This window comes from Myxocyprinus asiaticus, chromosome 14, assembly GCF_019703515.2.
Source record: "Myxocyprinus asiaticus isolate MX2 ecotype Aquarium Trade chromosome 14, UBuf_Myxa_2, whole genome shotgun sequence".
Taxonomy (NCBI): Eukaryota; Metazoa; Chordata; class Actinopteri; order Cypriniformes; family Catostomidae; genus Myxocyprinus; species Myxocyprinus asiaticus.
The window spans coordinates 17,867,427-17,882,564 of record NC_059357.1 but is presented as its reverse complement, the minus strand read 5'-3'; the positions used below and the strand labels follow the sequence as shown (position 1 = coordinate 17,882,564).

Here is a 15,138-nt window from a genome sequence, read left to right as displayed (position 1 = left end):
CTATTTTGCCCCATCTTGATCTGTAATTAATTTACAGTACGTTATTTTCTCTGTTTCTCTCAAGTTTCTCTGATATCTGTGTTTGATTAAAAATCCCTTCACTAGTCAGAACAGGAATAATGAATTTAAGACTCATATGTGCTTATTGAGATAGTTATGGCTGTGGTTTAGCTGCAGCAAGCAGGGCTGCTTGGCTTGCTGCATCTCCGAATGTAGCAGTAGCATGGTAGAGTCAGCAGATGGCTGTATAAAGTGCTTTTAGAAGGCAGCCAGTGCGTCAGAGCCAGAGCAACCCGAGCGGGAAGGCCTTGGCCCCAGTGCACACTGCTTTTATATCCAACACATTCACTTCGGATGAGGAGGAGAAGAAGAGGGGAAAAAAGCGTCCAGGCTGCAGAGTCAGGTGCAAGCTTCATGCTTAAAAGAGGGTTGTGCTTTTACCTCCTTTTCATTCTGTTGTACCATTTTTGATCTTAGTTTGCTTGAGATTTTTTTTTCTTTTTCTTCTTTTTCTGCCTTTTTATATATTTACATACAGCGGAGATTGCTGTATTTTTTTGGGAGGAAGTTGGAGCTTTCAGTTTAGATGTGCACCCTCTTACCTTCCCTCAGGACGGAAAATGAGTCTTTTGATGTCCCACTGATGTCTTCCCCTACGTATCAACTTCTGGAGGAACGTGTCTGAGGATTTGAGCTTCATTTTGTAAAAGAAGTCTTTTTTTTGGGGGGGGTGGGGGGCAGTTCTGCTTCGGATTGTCCTACCATCTGTCAGTGCTGCAGTGTGCATTAACGTAAAGCGTACCTCGCTTTAGGAGTGTGCGAGTGTGTTCTCGAGAAACCTACACCATTACCCCACCTCTTCCTCTCTACCTCTCTTTCTCTCTCTCTCTTTTTCTCTGGCACTTTGAGTGCACAGTTGTGCTGGACTTCCTTGGTGCACGGATCTTCTCATTAAATAGATACATCAGGAACTGGCACCTAAGCAGATGTTGTCAGTGAAGGGGTGAGGAGGACCAAGTGGTGAAAGGAAAAAAAAAGAGTGACGACCAAGAACAAGACTGCTAGAAGCATTTCAAACCTTGTGAAGTAGCTTCTTCTTCCTCCAAGTGTCAGTTTTAATAAGCTCCATTATAGTGATATAATAAATTATACAAAAGAACTGTGAGCCTGAGAGAGACGAAACAAGAAGGATTCAGCCTGGTTTCCATAGCTGAGCTCAAGAAATTAAAAGAAGCTAAGTAAGGAAGTGTTTTCTCGCTGCCGGAGAGCCCCTGACTCCTCGCTCAAGATGATGATGTATTTGTGGGTATGTTACAACCATCTCAGCTGATTGTGGTGCACTCTTTGGTGATAGGTTTCTGTGTATGAGCATATGTGCATGTGTACTGTACAAAACTGCTGTAATTGTGTGCGTTTGTCATTACTGACGTGTATGTGTTTTCACGTCTGATTTGTCTAAGCTTGTCTGTGTCTTTCCTTGCTTGTACAGTAGCAGGTGGTATCAGGACAGTTTTTAGGATTTGTGAAGGATCTGTGAAGCACGCATTTCATGTCATATACTGTCCACACTAGTTGGAATTTTAATTTTTTAATTCAAATAATGAAATATTGGATATTAGGCCATCATTGAGTCAGGCTGATAATTTTTAATTAGTCGAAAAGGACAGATGTAAAAAATGTATATTCTAACCGATTGCTCTCTACATAGGTTTATATGCCACCAATCAACCATTTGTTTAGAGCTAAAGCAAAGGTACAGTTGTGTTTGTGTATGGGTTCATTATCAGTAAAGTTTCATCCCTCTCTTTTCTTGTCCTTGTCGAGACTACTCTTTCTTTGGAGTAGAGTGTCAGAGAAGCGACGCGTGACACATTGATTCATAACTGCAGGGTTAAAGTACAGGAAGTCATTTTAGAGAGCTGTAAGTGAGTGTCTTGGCCTGCTCATTATCTGTCTCTTCACCTGCCATTATCGCTCAAAATCAGTCTTAGATGAGGAGATTTTGCTTCACTTAATTGCCCATGGAATACATTTAAAGCACCCTGATGGCTTCTTCACTGTAAGGGTTTATCAGGAATCTCATTTTAACCAATCTTAATCTGATGGGCAGTTCAAGTGAAAATAGAAATAAGGAACCAGGTTTATCCTTTTCATAATATGTGTCAGCTGTAAGGTCCTTTTTTTTCATTAAGATAAGAGCTATCTAGATTTTTTATTTAATATGCTGTACTAGTTAACTGGTGCACCTGAAATAAAAATAACATTTTGACCCATAAAATAATGGAGACAAGGCAGTATAATAATAATAGCCTAATAATACATACTATATTTTTAATTCCAACCACATCGATTCTCATTCTTTTGAGGAGAACTATACTGTGCAACCATTGGAAGGAATTTTGTTATTTATTTATGAGTATAGAGGTATTACTGTATTATTACTAATTAATAGTTTACAATGCTTTCAGTAGAAACATGCTTTTAATCTCTGATCAGCAGCCAAAAGAACTCAAAATAATCAAAATACTTACTAAACACACAAAACAATCTCCAGTTACTTACTCATGCAGCTACTCAGCAGACTAAAATTCTATATTAAGAAAATGAATAGTAAATGTTTAATCGGAACATGGATGGTCTTGAAGGAATATGCTTTGACGGAAAAATTCAAGGATGAAATTTCCCAGGAGATGCAGAAATTACTGTGCAGTATGAAAGTGTACAGTTCTTGCTAAATATTTAATTTGCATCATTTAAGGTGTCTTATGACTTGAAATTTACTTCTCTGCTAGTTTATTTGAACAGTATAGACCTTCTGAAACAAACGCCCTATTTAGCATTGTCATATTTAAATAAATGAATGCGTACACTTCTACATCAGTGACTTTGTAAAAGACTAAATTCTCTTTTAATTTACTTAACTCTCTAAAAAGACTTTCTGAAGAGGACAGATTAATGTCTAGAGGCCTAATATTGCAATAAATGTATAATACACAGAGTGCATTCTGGGTAAAGATATGAGTGTGATGTTTTGTTTTTTTTAAGAGGCCGTGCCATGTGACAGTCCAGTTCAGGATCTACATATCTGCCCCTTCAGTTTTACTTCAGTCATAGACCGTATGACTATAAACTGGAATTAATTGTGTGGGCTAGTTTTTCTGTCACAGGGCTTTCCTTTTAACACCATTTAATTGAGCAACTGAGCATTGTGCCACATCCATGTACTTCAGACGTGGAGATAAACTTCAAGTGCAAACTAGGCCCATAAGTGTGATTTTTCAATTAAGGGAACTTTGATTTATTGTAAAGAAAAATATTTTAAAGAACAACCTTCCTAATTTTTAAGGATTGATTATAATCGCTTTAAATGTTTTTTGTTGTCTTTTTAATTACCTACCCCTATTTTAACCCTTTCATACGTACCGTCACACATATGTGACAGATAATAACTAATTTTGAGCCAACACAGGCTGTGCTGGTCAAGCGTCTGTTATTTATATTCACTCAAACAGTTACTCATACAGTCTTTTAAACCACAAAATATGTTTATTTTATATACATACATCCAACTCATCACCAAAGTACCATGATAAAAAGTTTACAGCTCTTATACACACAGTCAATACATCAAACTCGATCTTCCTCCGAGGCATGCTGCCATTTGTTTACATTAGTAGCGGTTGTCATTTGTCAAACAAACAGCTACTCAAAGAGTCTTTTCAAGCACATAATATGTACATGTTATTTTATGTAACAAACAGCCAAATTGTACCACGATAACAATTCACATCTTGTATATGCACAGCCATCATATCTAAACGCGATCTTCCCATGCACGCAGCCACGTCTGCTGATTAGGTGCAGATGCAGTTTTCATTCACACAAACAGCAACTCAAACAGTCTTTTCAGGCATATAATACATTTGTTTTCTGAAACAGTCAGCCAAACTATTACAAAAGCACCATGATAACAGTATAAAACTTGTATACTCACAGTGAAAACATGCTGATTGAGCGCGATTATCTGCAATTAGTTAGCACTTGTCTCACACATACACACACACATACATGTCAGTGCGGCTATCCTTATGAGGACTCTCCATAGACATAATGATTTTTATACTGTACGAACTATAGATTCTATCCCCTAACCCTACCCCTAAACCTAACCCTCACAAAAAAAAAAAATTTCTGCATTTTTACATTTTCAAAAAAACATAGTTTAGTATGTAGTATTTGAATTATGGGAACATTAGAAATGTCCACATAAACCACATTTATAGCATAATACCCTTGTAATTACCAGTTTGTAAACTAAAAAGATGTCCTTGTAAACCACCCAAACCCACCCACACACAATGTCTGAGATGTCAAACAGTGCATAGGCAAACCGGACTGCTGATATTATTTGTTCATTTTTTTTTTTTTACAGCTATAAAAACGAAATAAATAAAACAAAAACAGTACAGCAGACATAACCCAATTTGTTTTTTGACACTATCGGTGTTAGGCTTAGGCATTGGTTAAGGGTAACGGCTGTTTTACACAGCACACTGAAGAAGTGAGTGAGCCCTAGCCAAAACAGCCTTTGAATTAAGTTTTGCACAACAGAGAATCACACGATTTGGCTTAATCATACTTAATAATTTTAGCTTAATGCTTTAGATCTGTTCTCTATTCATTAGTATATTAAAGGCAGTTATATTTTTTTGGTTTAAGCCTATGACTTTTAGTATCCTTTATTTTTAAATGATAAAACTGTATGTGTGCTTTAGCTATATAATTAAAATTATTGCATTTTTTGTCATTTTAATTGTAATTTTTGTTTTTGTTTTCCTACAAGCTGTAATTTATGCAAATACACACTAGACTAAAAATATATGCTTGTTCTGTGCAATATCTACTTTTTCGCATCAACTTGTCTACATGATGTCCATCAACAGTGCACCTTCACTTTAATTTATCATGAGCAGTGCAGCTAAAATAGACTGTGTGCCAAAACACCCGCTGCACTGCAGCTTCTGGGCTGGTTCTGCTTCACACTGCCACGCTGTTTCTGCTTCCGATTTAAATACACAAATGTATTAACATGGACACAGAAAAAAAAATCACTGCTTCTGCTCTGCTTCCGTGTGTGGTTTAAAACAGGTGTATGGGTGTCTGTTTTGTGTCTTGCTCTAGTTTGACTTTAGATCACTATTGTCTAGTTTTAGGTTTGGGAGGTACAATTTACTCCTTAAAACCTCCATCTAATATTCACCTTAAAAATCTTGTCTGATCACGACACAATTTCACTTGCTTTTGGCGCCCCCATTGGACATTTCACTGGGAAACAGCAGCCAAATGTGTAATAAGGCACGCAATTTAGTTTTGCAAAAATGCTGCCACGGTCACGGAACTTTCATTAGACCAGGCTGCGTGTTTTGCATTATTCAAGATTTCAAATAGTCAAACATATCCCTAATTTAATAATCATTCATTCACATTGTGTCTTCAAACAATAAATAAAATACAAATACAAATGAAACAAAAGACAACAATGGTCTACTGTTGTAGCCAGTCAAAATGGGCTGTAATCTAGATGAGAAATTAATCACAGAGATAAAGAGAAGACTGAAGCAAACTGCAGCACTGTCCAGGCTTATGTTATTGCCTTTCTTACTACTTACTTCCCCCACTGCTGGAAAAATTGCTGTGGAGGCACTTCTAGCCCCTTGTCAGAGTTGTCTTTCAGTAGATGCTATGAAAGCAGTTTATTTAATTGATTGATAAAGGCTGCCCTCCATGAAAACCAATAGGGGAGCCACAGGGCTGCGCGGTGTGTTCAAGGGACATTTTGCGAGTTAACTTCGTGACACCAATACACAGTCACCACTCAAAATTGTCACTAGTAAGTCCAGAATCTGAGCTAAATCTGAACTAAGTTCTCTCTTCATGTAAGAAATTTCACACTTTAACAATTCAAACAGTTGTAGTCATTGTATTCGATATCATATGATGCATCACCTGTATTGCTTGTGTAGTGTGAGTGTTGTGATTGAAAGCACAAGCTTACATTGTGTAGAATAACTGCAAACTGCAAAATCGCCATGTGTTTTTAAAATGTAGAATAATTGCATCTTAAACACGGTGTGCTAAAAATGTTACTTGAAACTCCCCTGTATATTATAGAAATATATCATTGGCCATTAAAATAAAGATAACATTTTTTTGGCATGCCCAATTCCCACTACTTACTAGGTCCTCATGGTGGCGTGGTTACTCACCTCAATCTAGGTGGTGGAGGACAAGTCTCAGTTGCCTCCGCTTCTGAGATAGTTAATCCGCGCATCTTATCACGTGGCTCGTTGTGCATGACACCGCGGAGACTCACAGCATGTGGAGGCTTATGCTATTCTCCACGATCCACGCACAACTTACCATGCGCCCTATTGAGAGCGAGAGCCACTAATCGCGACCACGAGGAGGTTACCCCATGTGACTACCCTCCCTAGCAACCGGGCCAATTTGGTTGCTTAGGAGACTTGGCTGGAGTCACTCAGCACACCCTGGATTCGAACTCGTGATTCCAGGGGTGATAGTCAGTGTCAACACTCGCTGAGCTACCCAGGCCCCCCGGAGACATCACTTTTAAGTATTTTATTTTATTTATTTTATTTTATTTTATTTTTCATTTTCCCCTTTGAATATAATATCTGTGTATGTAAATGTATGTATTTATATATTTATCTATGTATATACAGTATATATAATGCTAGCATTTGATAAATGAATTGCTGAGAGTAAATGGGTAGCAGATAAAAATGAGGATTAAGAAAATTTGATGTATTTGCAGAGGATATAATTGACATTAATGCAAGAGAATTCAGCACACACCATATGGTATTTATACACCTTCTAATTCCCTCTTTCTCCCTGTCAGTAATGATGGGACCTGGGTGAGAACGCTCCACTGTCAGTTGCTATCAAATATGTTCTTATTTAATTAGCTGTCTTGCAGTAGAGTGCAGCTTATATATCATAATTCTTATCTAATATACTCAATCCTTCCTTATTTTATTTTATTTTATTGACTGTGCTGAAGTGCTTAACGTGTCTCCGGTTTCAGAGGGCCTGGCCATGTTGCTTTGAAAATGGAGAGCAATTGAATAGTATTAATGCTAATGCCACGGCCGTTGAGGCATTGCTGCAAAGATTTAAAAATTGCCCTTCTGATACAGCTTTACAGTGTATGACAAATCAATGCATTGCATTTTCATAATGAATGGCTTTGGCATTTGGAATGTCAGTTCATGAACAGGCTTGGTTGCTGACCTGTGACAAGAAGTGGTGTTATATTTCATTATATTCTACTGAGCTACACTCACTGGCCCCTGTTTGTGTTTGAGGGCATGGTGGCCCCTGCCTGGTTCTTCCACCATCCCTGCATGCACTAGGGAGGAGATCTCATTTCAGTCTCATTTCAAACTCATTATGCACCCAAGGATATTGCCTTAAACACCAATGGCCTTCTCTGTGGTTTACTTGCCATTGTTTGGTATTAGATTATGGGTGCACGAGGATAGATTCAAATGACCTGCCGTGTCATTGCCTGTTTATTCAGGACCACTGAAAGCACAGTTGTGTTGGTCATTATCTTCTGTCAAGTAATGACAGTTTGTGGGTCTTTTCATCGGTCTGTTATGATGATTGATGGAGACAGGAGGCTGTTCTTTACAGATCAAGGTGGCATCATTGAAATGACAGAGCAGACTCTGACAGATATCAAACCAGGGATAAAATGCTTTTATGTTACACTACTCAAAATCCAGAAGTTTTCTATTCCCCATTGGTCATTGAAACCCTTCATCTGATACCTCAATGCCAATGTGTTTCTGTTTTGTGATATGGGCATGACAGTTTTAATCTGATTTAGAAAATTCAATATATATATATATATATATATATATATATATATATATATATATATATATATATATATATATATATATACACACACACACACACACACAGTGCTGTTCAAAAGTCACAAACTGCATTGCATTGTGCATCTGGGATTACCAATCTTATTAAAACCTGGAAGGTTTTAGGTTTTTGAGAAATGTAAAATATAATGTAATGAAACATGAATAAGAAATATTTAAGATTTTGCACTTTTTAGGTCACTAATCAGGTAAGCAACTTTGTGACCATGTTACTTTGTAGATTTCTTTGATTTCATTGAAGCACACAAGATGCTCTTTGGAACATTGTCAAATCATGCTGGGATAACATGGATCATCAGGTTTTGCACAAATTTGTGAACTTGAGTGCATGCTGTCATTAAAACAATAGCAAACCAAATACGAAGAAATTCTGTAATTGATGTATATTTTGCAATTAATCTTTTCACTCAGATTGTTATGTTGATAATATAATTTGCTATGTAAAACAAAACTAAAAAAAGAAAAAAAAAAAAAGAAAAAAAAACCTGTTAAGTTAGAAAAATGCTTTTCACCAGTGATTTTTGGAATGGCACTGAACAGTATATAACCTGCATGAGACCATAAATGCAAAAAAAAAAAAGAAAAAAAAAAGAATAAGACGAAATTTAACGATGACTTTTCCTGGATCATTGACAATTTGAGAGATTGTCTGCTTTGTTATACTGAAATCATTACCATTCGAATGAAATTTCCTACCAGAAAAAAAAAAAAAAAAAGAAGCACTACAAGCTCTTTCAGTATATTCAAGTATATTTATCACCATAAAAGCATTGGGCCCATACACATATGGTCTAGAGCTTTGCAGAAGTGCAGATTTTTATTAGAGGCTGTAAAATACAATACACCACCAGCACATACCACAGAGAGGAAGAAAATCACTTTAGTGCCTTACACTTTTTCACACTCTCGGATAAAACAGTCAGGCCAGGAAAACACCTTTGTGATAACAATGGTGGCTGGTCAGCTTAATGCACTTTGAGGCCCCAGTAAAGGTCCGGATGAAACTGGAGATTATTGCCATTTTGAGAGAGATCAATGAAGCTTTGCTAATAATTCACTGTTGGAGAACCTCTGGGGATGTGGTATTTATCTACAAATATCAGCTCTGGCCAGACCAATTGCAGCGTTCTCGCCTCTGGTGCCCACACTTGTTCAGTTGACCTAGTTGATATTGAATGTTTCCTCCTGACTTGGAGTGGGGGGAAGGAAGGAAGGAAGAAAAGAAAGAAAAACCTGATTGCCCTAATGACGTTATGTGCTTGAACAAATGGGGACATTGTATTGCGCTTAACGTTTGTTGTGCATCAAAAATGACAAACCAGTATAAAGATTTTCATTGGATAACAATACATTTAATCAAAGGAATACTTTTTTAATTTCAAAATGGCTTAATGCCAATTCATACAACAGTTTTTCTCTGCAATATCTGATTGGAAGAGCAGCTTTTCAAATGTGCTGATATTTAGTATAATCGCAGTGGGGTGCTTCAACTATTTTTGTTAGAAGGGCAAAAATAAACAAAATAACTATGTTTTCATATTTTGTCTAGAAGACTCTCTTTTTTTCCATGGACAAAAAGCATCAGTTGCCATTCAGTGTCAGTGCATCATTTTTGTCATACAATGGGCCTCATTTATGAAACATGAGCAGAACGAATTTTTGTGTGAATCATTCGTAAAGCCGTTCTGATGTAAATTCTCAGATTCATGAAAGTTTTCATAGTTTCAAAGCGTTAGTTGGTAAGAACGAAATTTAAACCTGCTCCTGACCATGTGTAAATCGTGCGCAAGACATCCGAACCTGTTGTGTTCTTTCAGGCAAACTGCCATTACTACATTTTGACAAGAAGTGAAATTAAATAAGTAATGAAAAAAATAACTAATAATTAAATGAATGAAATGAACCTTAAAAATAACATAAATTAGTAAAAAAGCATTGTTTGTTTTTTTGTTTTTTTAACCATAGCCTATACTCATTTAGACATGTTTTTTTACTGCTTGAATTTACAGAATTTTTTAAAAGTATATATTTTTCCAACTCTGCTTATTGTTTTTCCAGCAGAAGTGCTTGATTTTTCTCAGAAAAAAATGAATGCCCTCTAATGTGACTGGTTGTACAGTTTTTTTTAATTATTTTTTTTTATATGAGCTCTATAATTTAGGTTTCATGTTTTAGTATAGGCATCATTAAATCACGATCAGTTGATAACATATGGTCAATGCTAATGCTGTTAAATCCATAAATAAACACATCGCGGGCAAGTGCATACACAATACAATGGGGAAAAATAAAAAAGCCTGTAATATCTTTCAGTGTTTTTGGGCGTTTTATTAATTTCTCTGAAGTTTCTTCCAGTTGCATGTAGCCTATATCAATGTTACCATCATGATTTACCCTAGAAGTTTCACAAATGATGCTGGAGATGCACTACGATATGAACCAGAGAAGGTTAATGGTGGTGGACATCCTCCTCCCGGCGTGAACTGAAATTTTTTTACACTCATGTCAAACCATTTTTATTGACATCTTGAACTGTTTTATTCACAAAAGAGCATCATATGACAGCAAAAACATGCGATGACAGGAAGTCCTCACTTTCTTTGAGATGCTATTGTGCTTGCTAAATCAAAATTTTACGATGTGAATGCACTTCATTTATAAAAACGATTTTATTACTGTTCCGCATAGATGTTAACTGCATTAACTAGCGAATCTGGTGCCTTCTTTATATGCCGTTTTCATAGGTGTGGATTATGATAATTGTGAATGAACATACACTTTTTTTACAAACCCTCTTTACAAATGTTTGGAATTCACTTACATAAACATGTTTTACTAACAAATCTGGGGAGTACGAAGCATTTGTGAATCCGTTGGAAAGTTTTCAGGAAGGTCCATTTTATGTGCAAATTACTCCAAATTTACTCATAATTTTACAAATGTTTCATGAATGAGGCCCAGTGAACGTGACTGACTGAAGCTAAGATTATGACAACATTTCACAGAAGAAACGAAAGTCTGGGTTTGAAACAAAATGGGGGTGAGTAAGTGTTGACAGAATTTACATTTTTGGGTGATCTGTCCCTTCAAGTTTCTCACGATCATTTCATGGGTTTGTGTTGCAATGGGTGTGTTCCTATAATGACAGGGAGCTGCACAGGCAGTAAAGAGACAATTAAGGCAACAACTTGAAAAAATTAGTGTGTCTTTTATTTTTATTTTTTTCCCTCATCTTGGAGCGTACACTTTGTAGTCGTTAATTTAATTGCTGATATTCCCTGAATCCCTAAAGAATATAAAGGATTAATCATCCAGTTCATTTCGATGAGAGATATGGCCTTAAGTGAATTGCACTTTTACCTATTTAACCCTGTCTGCCCCTGAATGTGACAAGATTAACATTTTCAATTAGCAATACGTAATTGCGGTACACACCCAGTGGTCTGCCCGCATCCTCAAAGGTGGAGGGGCCATTTAAATTGGCCACGTTTATAGATCTAACGCACCCCTGTCTCTTTAAATACATCCTCAGTGTTCTATCATCAGTGACGGCCAGGAGGTCTGTAATTTCTGAGTTACACTCTTTAGCTGATTAGACTAGATTCACACAGTCAGTGTTTGGAATTAACAACTGAATTTACTAACAGGTGTGACTCTTGAGTTGTCCTGTTCATACAAAAGCAGCTTGAATACTGTCTGTATGAATGCATAGCCAGAGTCAAGCCCTTTCTATTTTCGCGATAGCCATGAATAACGGCTATAACCACAGTTACAAAGATTTAAGTAGCAATTGTTATAACATTACAGCTAGTTAGCTGAAACAAAGTCGTATGTTAAACAAGTCCGATCGAGGTGCGTGTGCATCTTACTCTTATATCTGTGTTGTACACTTATTTAATCTTGTATCAAAATGTAATTTAATATGAAAATTTAAGGGAGTAACTTTGGTTATAGAATGCTCTTCTGATGTAAATTCTCAGATTTTTAAAGCTTTCACATTGTCAAAATGTTAATTGGTACAAACAACATTTACACCTACTCCCAACCACTTGTAAACCGTGTGTAAGACATCCAAATGTTTTTTGTTCTTTCAGGCAAACTGACATGATTACATTGTGATAGAAGTGAAATTAAATGAATAATGAAAAAACAATTATAATAACTGAAAGAGTGAAACTAACCTTAGAAAATAACTTAAATTAGTTAAAAAGGTTTGTTGTTTTCTTTTTAAAACTTATATATATATATTAGGGCTGTCAATCGATTAAATGTTTTTTTAATCAAATTAATAACATGGTATACCGATTAATTAATCTAATAAATGTTTCTTTGATGCTTGCATTTATTTCTTCAAAGTATAGTTAATTCCCAATGCTGCTTCATACATTTTATATAGGTTTTCCAGCAGAAGTGCTTGGCATGGTGCGAAGAGGTCATGGGAAGATACAGTTTGTGTTTGATTTTCTCGAAAAAATGAATGCTCTCTAACGTGACTAGTTGGAGAGTTTTTTCATTTGATGTGAGCTCTATAATTTAGGTTACACTAATTTAGTATAGTCATCGATAAATCACGATCAGTTGATAACGTATGGTCAATGCTAATGCTGTTAAATCCATAAATTTGATTTAACATTTCATGGGCAGGTACATACACAATACAACAGGGGGGAAAAATAGACAAAGCCCACTGTCATAGCTTGCAAATCTTTATTAGTTTACAGCGTTTCAGTCAAAGAACAGAACCACAGAAGGTATATGGTGGTGGACATCCTCCTGCTGCCGTGAACTGAATTAGTTTTTTACACTAAAGCTTAATGTCAGACCTTTTTTATTGACCTCTTGGACTGTTTGGTTCACAAAAGAACCTCCAATAACAGAAAAAAATAAAAACTTGATGACAATAAGTTCCTCAATTTCTTTCAGATGCTTTTGTGTTTGCTAAGTCAAAATTTTACGATGTGAATGCACATTATTCATAAAAACTATTATATTACTGTTCCACATAGATGTTAACAGCATTTACTAGTGAGTCTGGTGCCTTCTTTATATGGCATTTTCATACGTGTGGATTATGATAATTGTGAATGAACGTGCACACACCCCCTATTTACAAATTTTTGGAATTTACTAAAATGTTTGTGTGTTAAACACATGTCAACGTCCCAGATCCATCACCAGTTCTTGATCTGGGATCTTATAATTGACAAATTAAGCCCTGCCAACAAATATTGGAATTTGGTGTTTGTTAGTGTTTATTAGGGCAGTGTGAGCTAGCCTTAAAACAGAACTTACAACCATATTTGTATTGAACATAGCCATATTGTTGGAAGCATAAATCCCTGCATCTTCATGAGAAGAGAAGCCTGTGGATTTGAGGATAAAGAAGAAAAACAGTGCATAAGAATAATGTAAAAATTATGGTTTCTCCTTTCTTTCTCAGGGAGTTTGTGTTGATAAGACAGGATCAGCAGTCTCTCCTCTGTCTGGTTTTTATTGTCTGTAAAATAACAAATATTGATTTAATCACACCAGACTGTTGCGACAGAAAGGTATATACTGCAAGAAAAATACCTTGAGCGTTGAGGTCGTAAATACAGCAGACGGGCTCGTTTGAGCCGTTAAGCAGAACCTTTGTGGACCCCACTGATGGAGGGGCCCCTGTGAATAAAGAGGCAGGGGAAGATGGCGAGTTTGTATTTTGGAGATACTGTAGGTGACTGATTTCACACCTTGAGATTTCTGCTGTGCCACATGCTTGGATCTAGGCAGATAGCAGGGCAGCCACATATCAGCCCCAGATTCACCACTTTCTTTCAAGGTGCTTACTATTTCATCGACTTGATAATAGAAATGCAGCTTTTTCAAGCTGACACTGTTTTCATGGCTTGCCGTCTGTGGGGCATTGGATGTCTGCGTAGACTAATGATTTCTGGGTCTAATGTTGGAGATACTGTGGAAATTTAGACTACTTTGAATTAACATATGTTTGCAGCCATGACAGGTGCAAAAAAATGCAGAAGTACTCGTATATCCATGTGAAGTCTTATCAGGTGCATTCAAAAATGTGTAAAGAAAAAAAAAGCAGCTTGCCAATTCATATGATTCAATATATTGGGTTTCACTCACTCATAACTGCATACAAGTGTTCTTACTTAGCAAATTCCTGCTGAATTCACCAAAGATATGTACACACATTAATTTGTTTTTACCCTTGTTGTAATGTTTAGGAATCTGGATAATTCTACATAAGGAAGTGTATGCCAACAGTTAGTAATTATCATAATACACACCCAAACCATCTAGATATAAGGACTTTTTGCACAACCTCACCTGTACAGCCATTTGTCACTCTCTGCAAACATATTCTTACACTCTTTAAATATTTTCTTGATGATTATCAATATATATATTTTTAAACATATTTTTCAACTCAACTTTGGTAAAGTGTGAGTGCCAGGGTAAATTAAAGGGGGTCGCAAACTGAACGTGTCTGGCAGACGACATGGTACCTTCTAAAATTCGTAAAAATTACACACACACTGCCAATGCTCAGTGTCAAAATTATGCAGTGCCACAGAGCGAAACTCGCATAGTTTTCCATTAAATTTGACCCAAATAGATTATAATTTCTTTTTTCTAGTAAGACCTTTGATATTAGGGCAAAAATCGTATTCTTGATAATAATTTTTGTATTGTTTTCCTGTAAAAATATCTAAAAATCCTTAAAACAAGATCAGTTTGATTTATCTTGTTTTAGAAATAACACTGCATAAGATATTTAGGTTTTTCAGAGAATGTATTTTTAACATGTGTATTTTGTCTTACTGTACTGGCAGAGTTTTTATAGTCAAAACAAGTGAAAAAATCTACCAGCACTGAAGAAGTAATCCAAAGTATTTAGAATACGTTACTGACCTTGTGTAATCTAACGGAATATGTTACAAATTACATTTTACAGCATGTATTCTGTAATCTGTAGTGGAATACATTTCAAAAGTAACCCTCCCAACCCTGTATATATATATATATATATATATATATATATATATATATATATATATATATATATATATATATATATATATATACACACATACAGGTATATATGTGTGTGTATATATTTGCTTCTCATTTGTTTCCTAAATTTAGAAAA

The 15,138-nt window shown here is 35.9% G+C and overlaps 1 protein-coding gene across 4 annotated transcripts in view; it reads left to right on the top strand.

The window, feature by feature from the left end:
- Positions 1–15,138, top strand: part of LOC127452044 (RNA binding protein fox-1 homolog 1-like) — a 408,281-nt gene that overhangs the window by 177,490 nt on the left and 215,653 nt on the right. Inside the window, exon 1 of one of the 4 annotated variants that reach the window (XM_051717190.1) lies at positions 562–1,306. The exons of the other annotated variants lie outside the window; for them this stretch is intronic. Coding sequence (XP_051573150.1) covers positions 1,289–1,306 — 18 coding nt within the window. The 5' untranslated portion in view covers positions 562–1,288. Of the gene's footprint in view, positions 1–561; positions 1,307–15,138 lie in introns of those variants that run through there. 4 annotated transcript variants of the gene reach the window in all.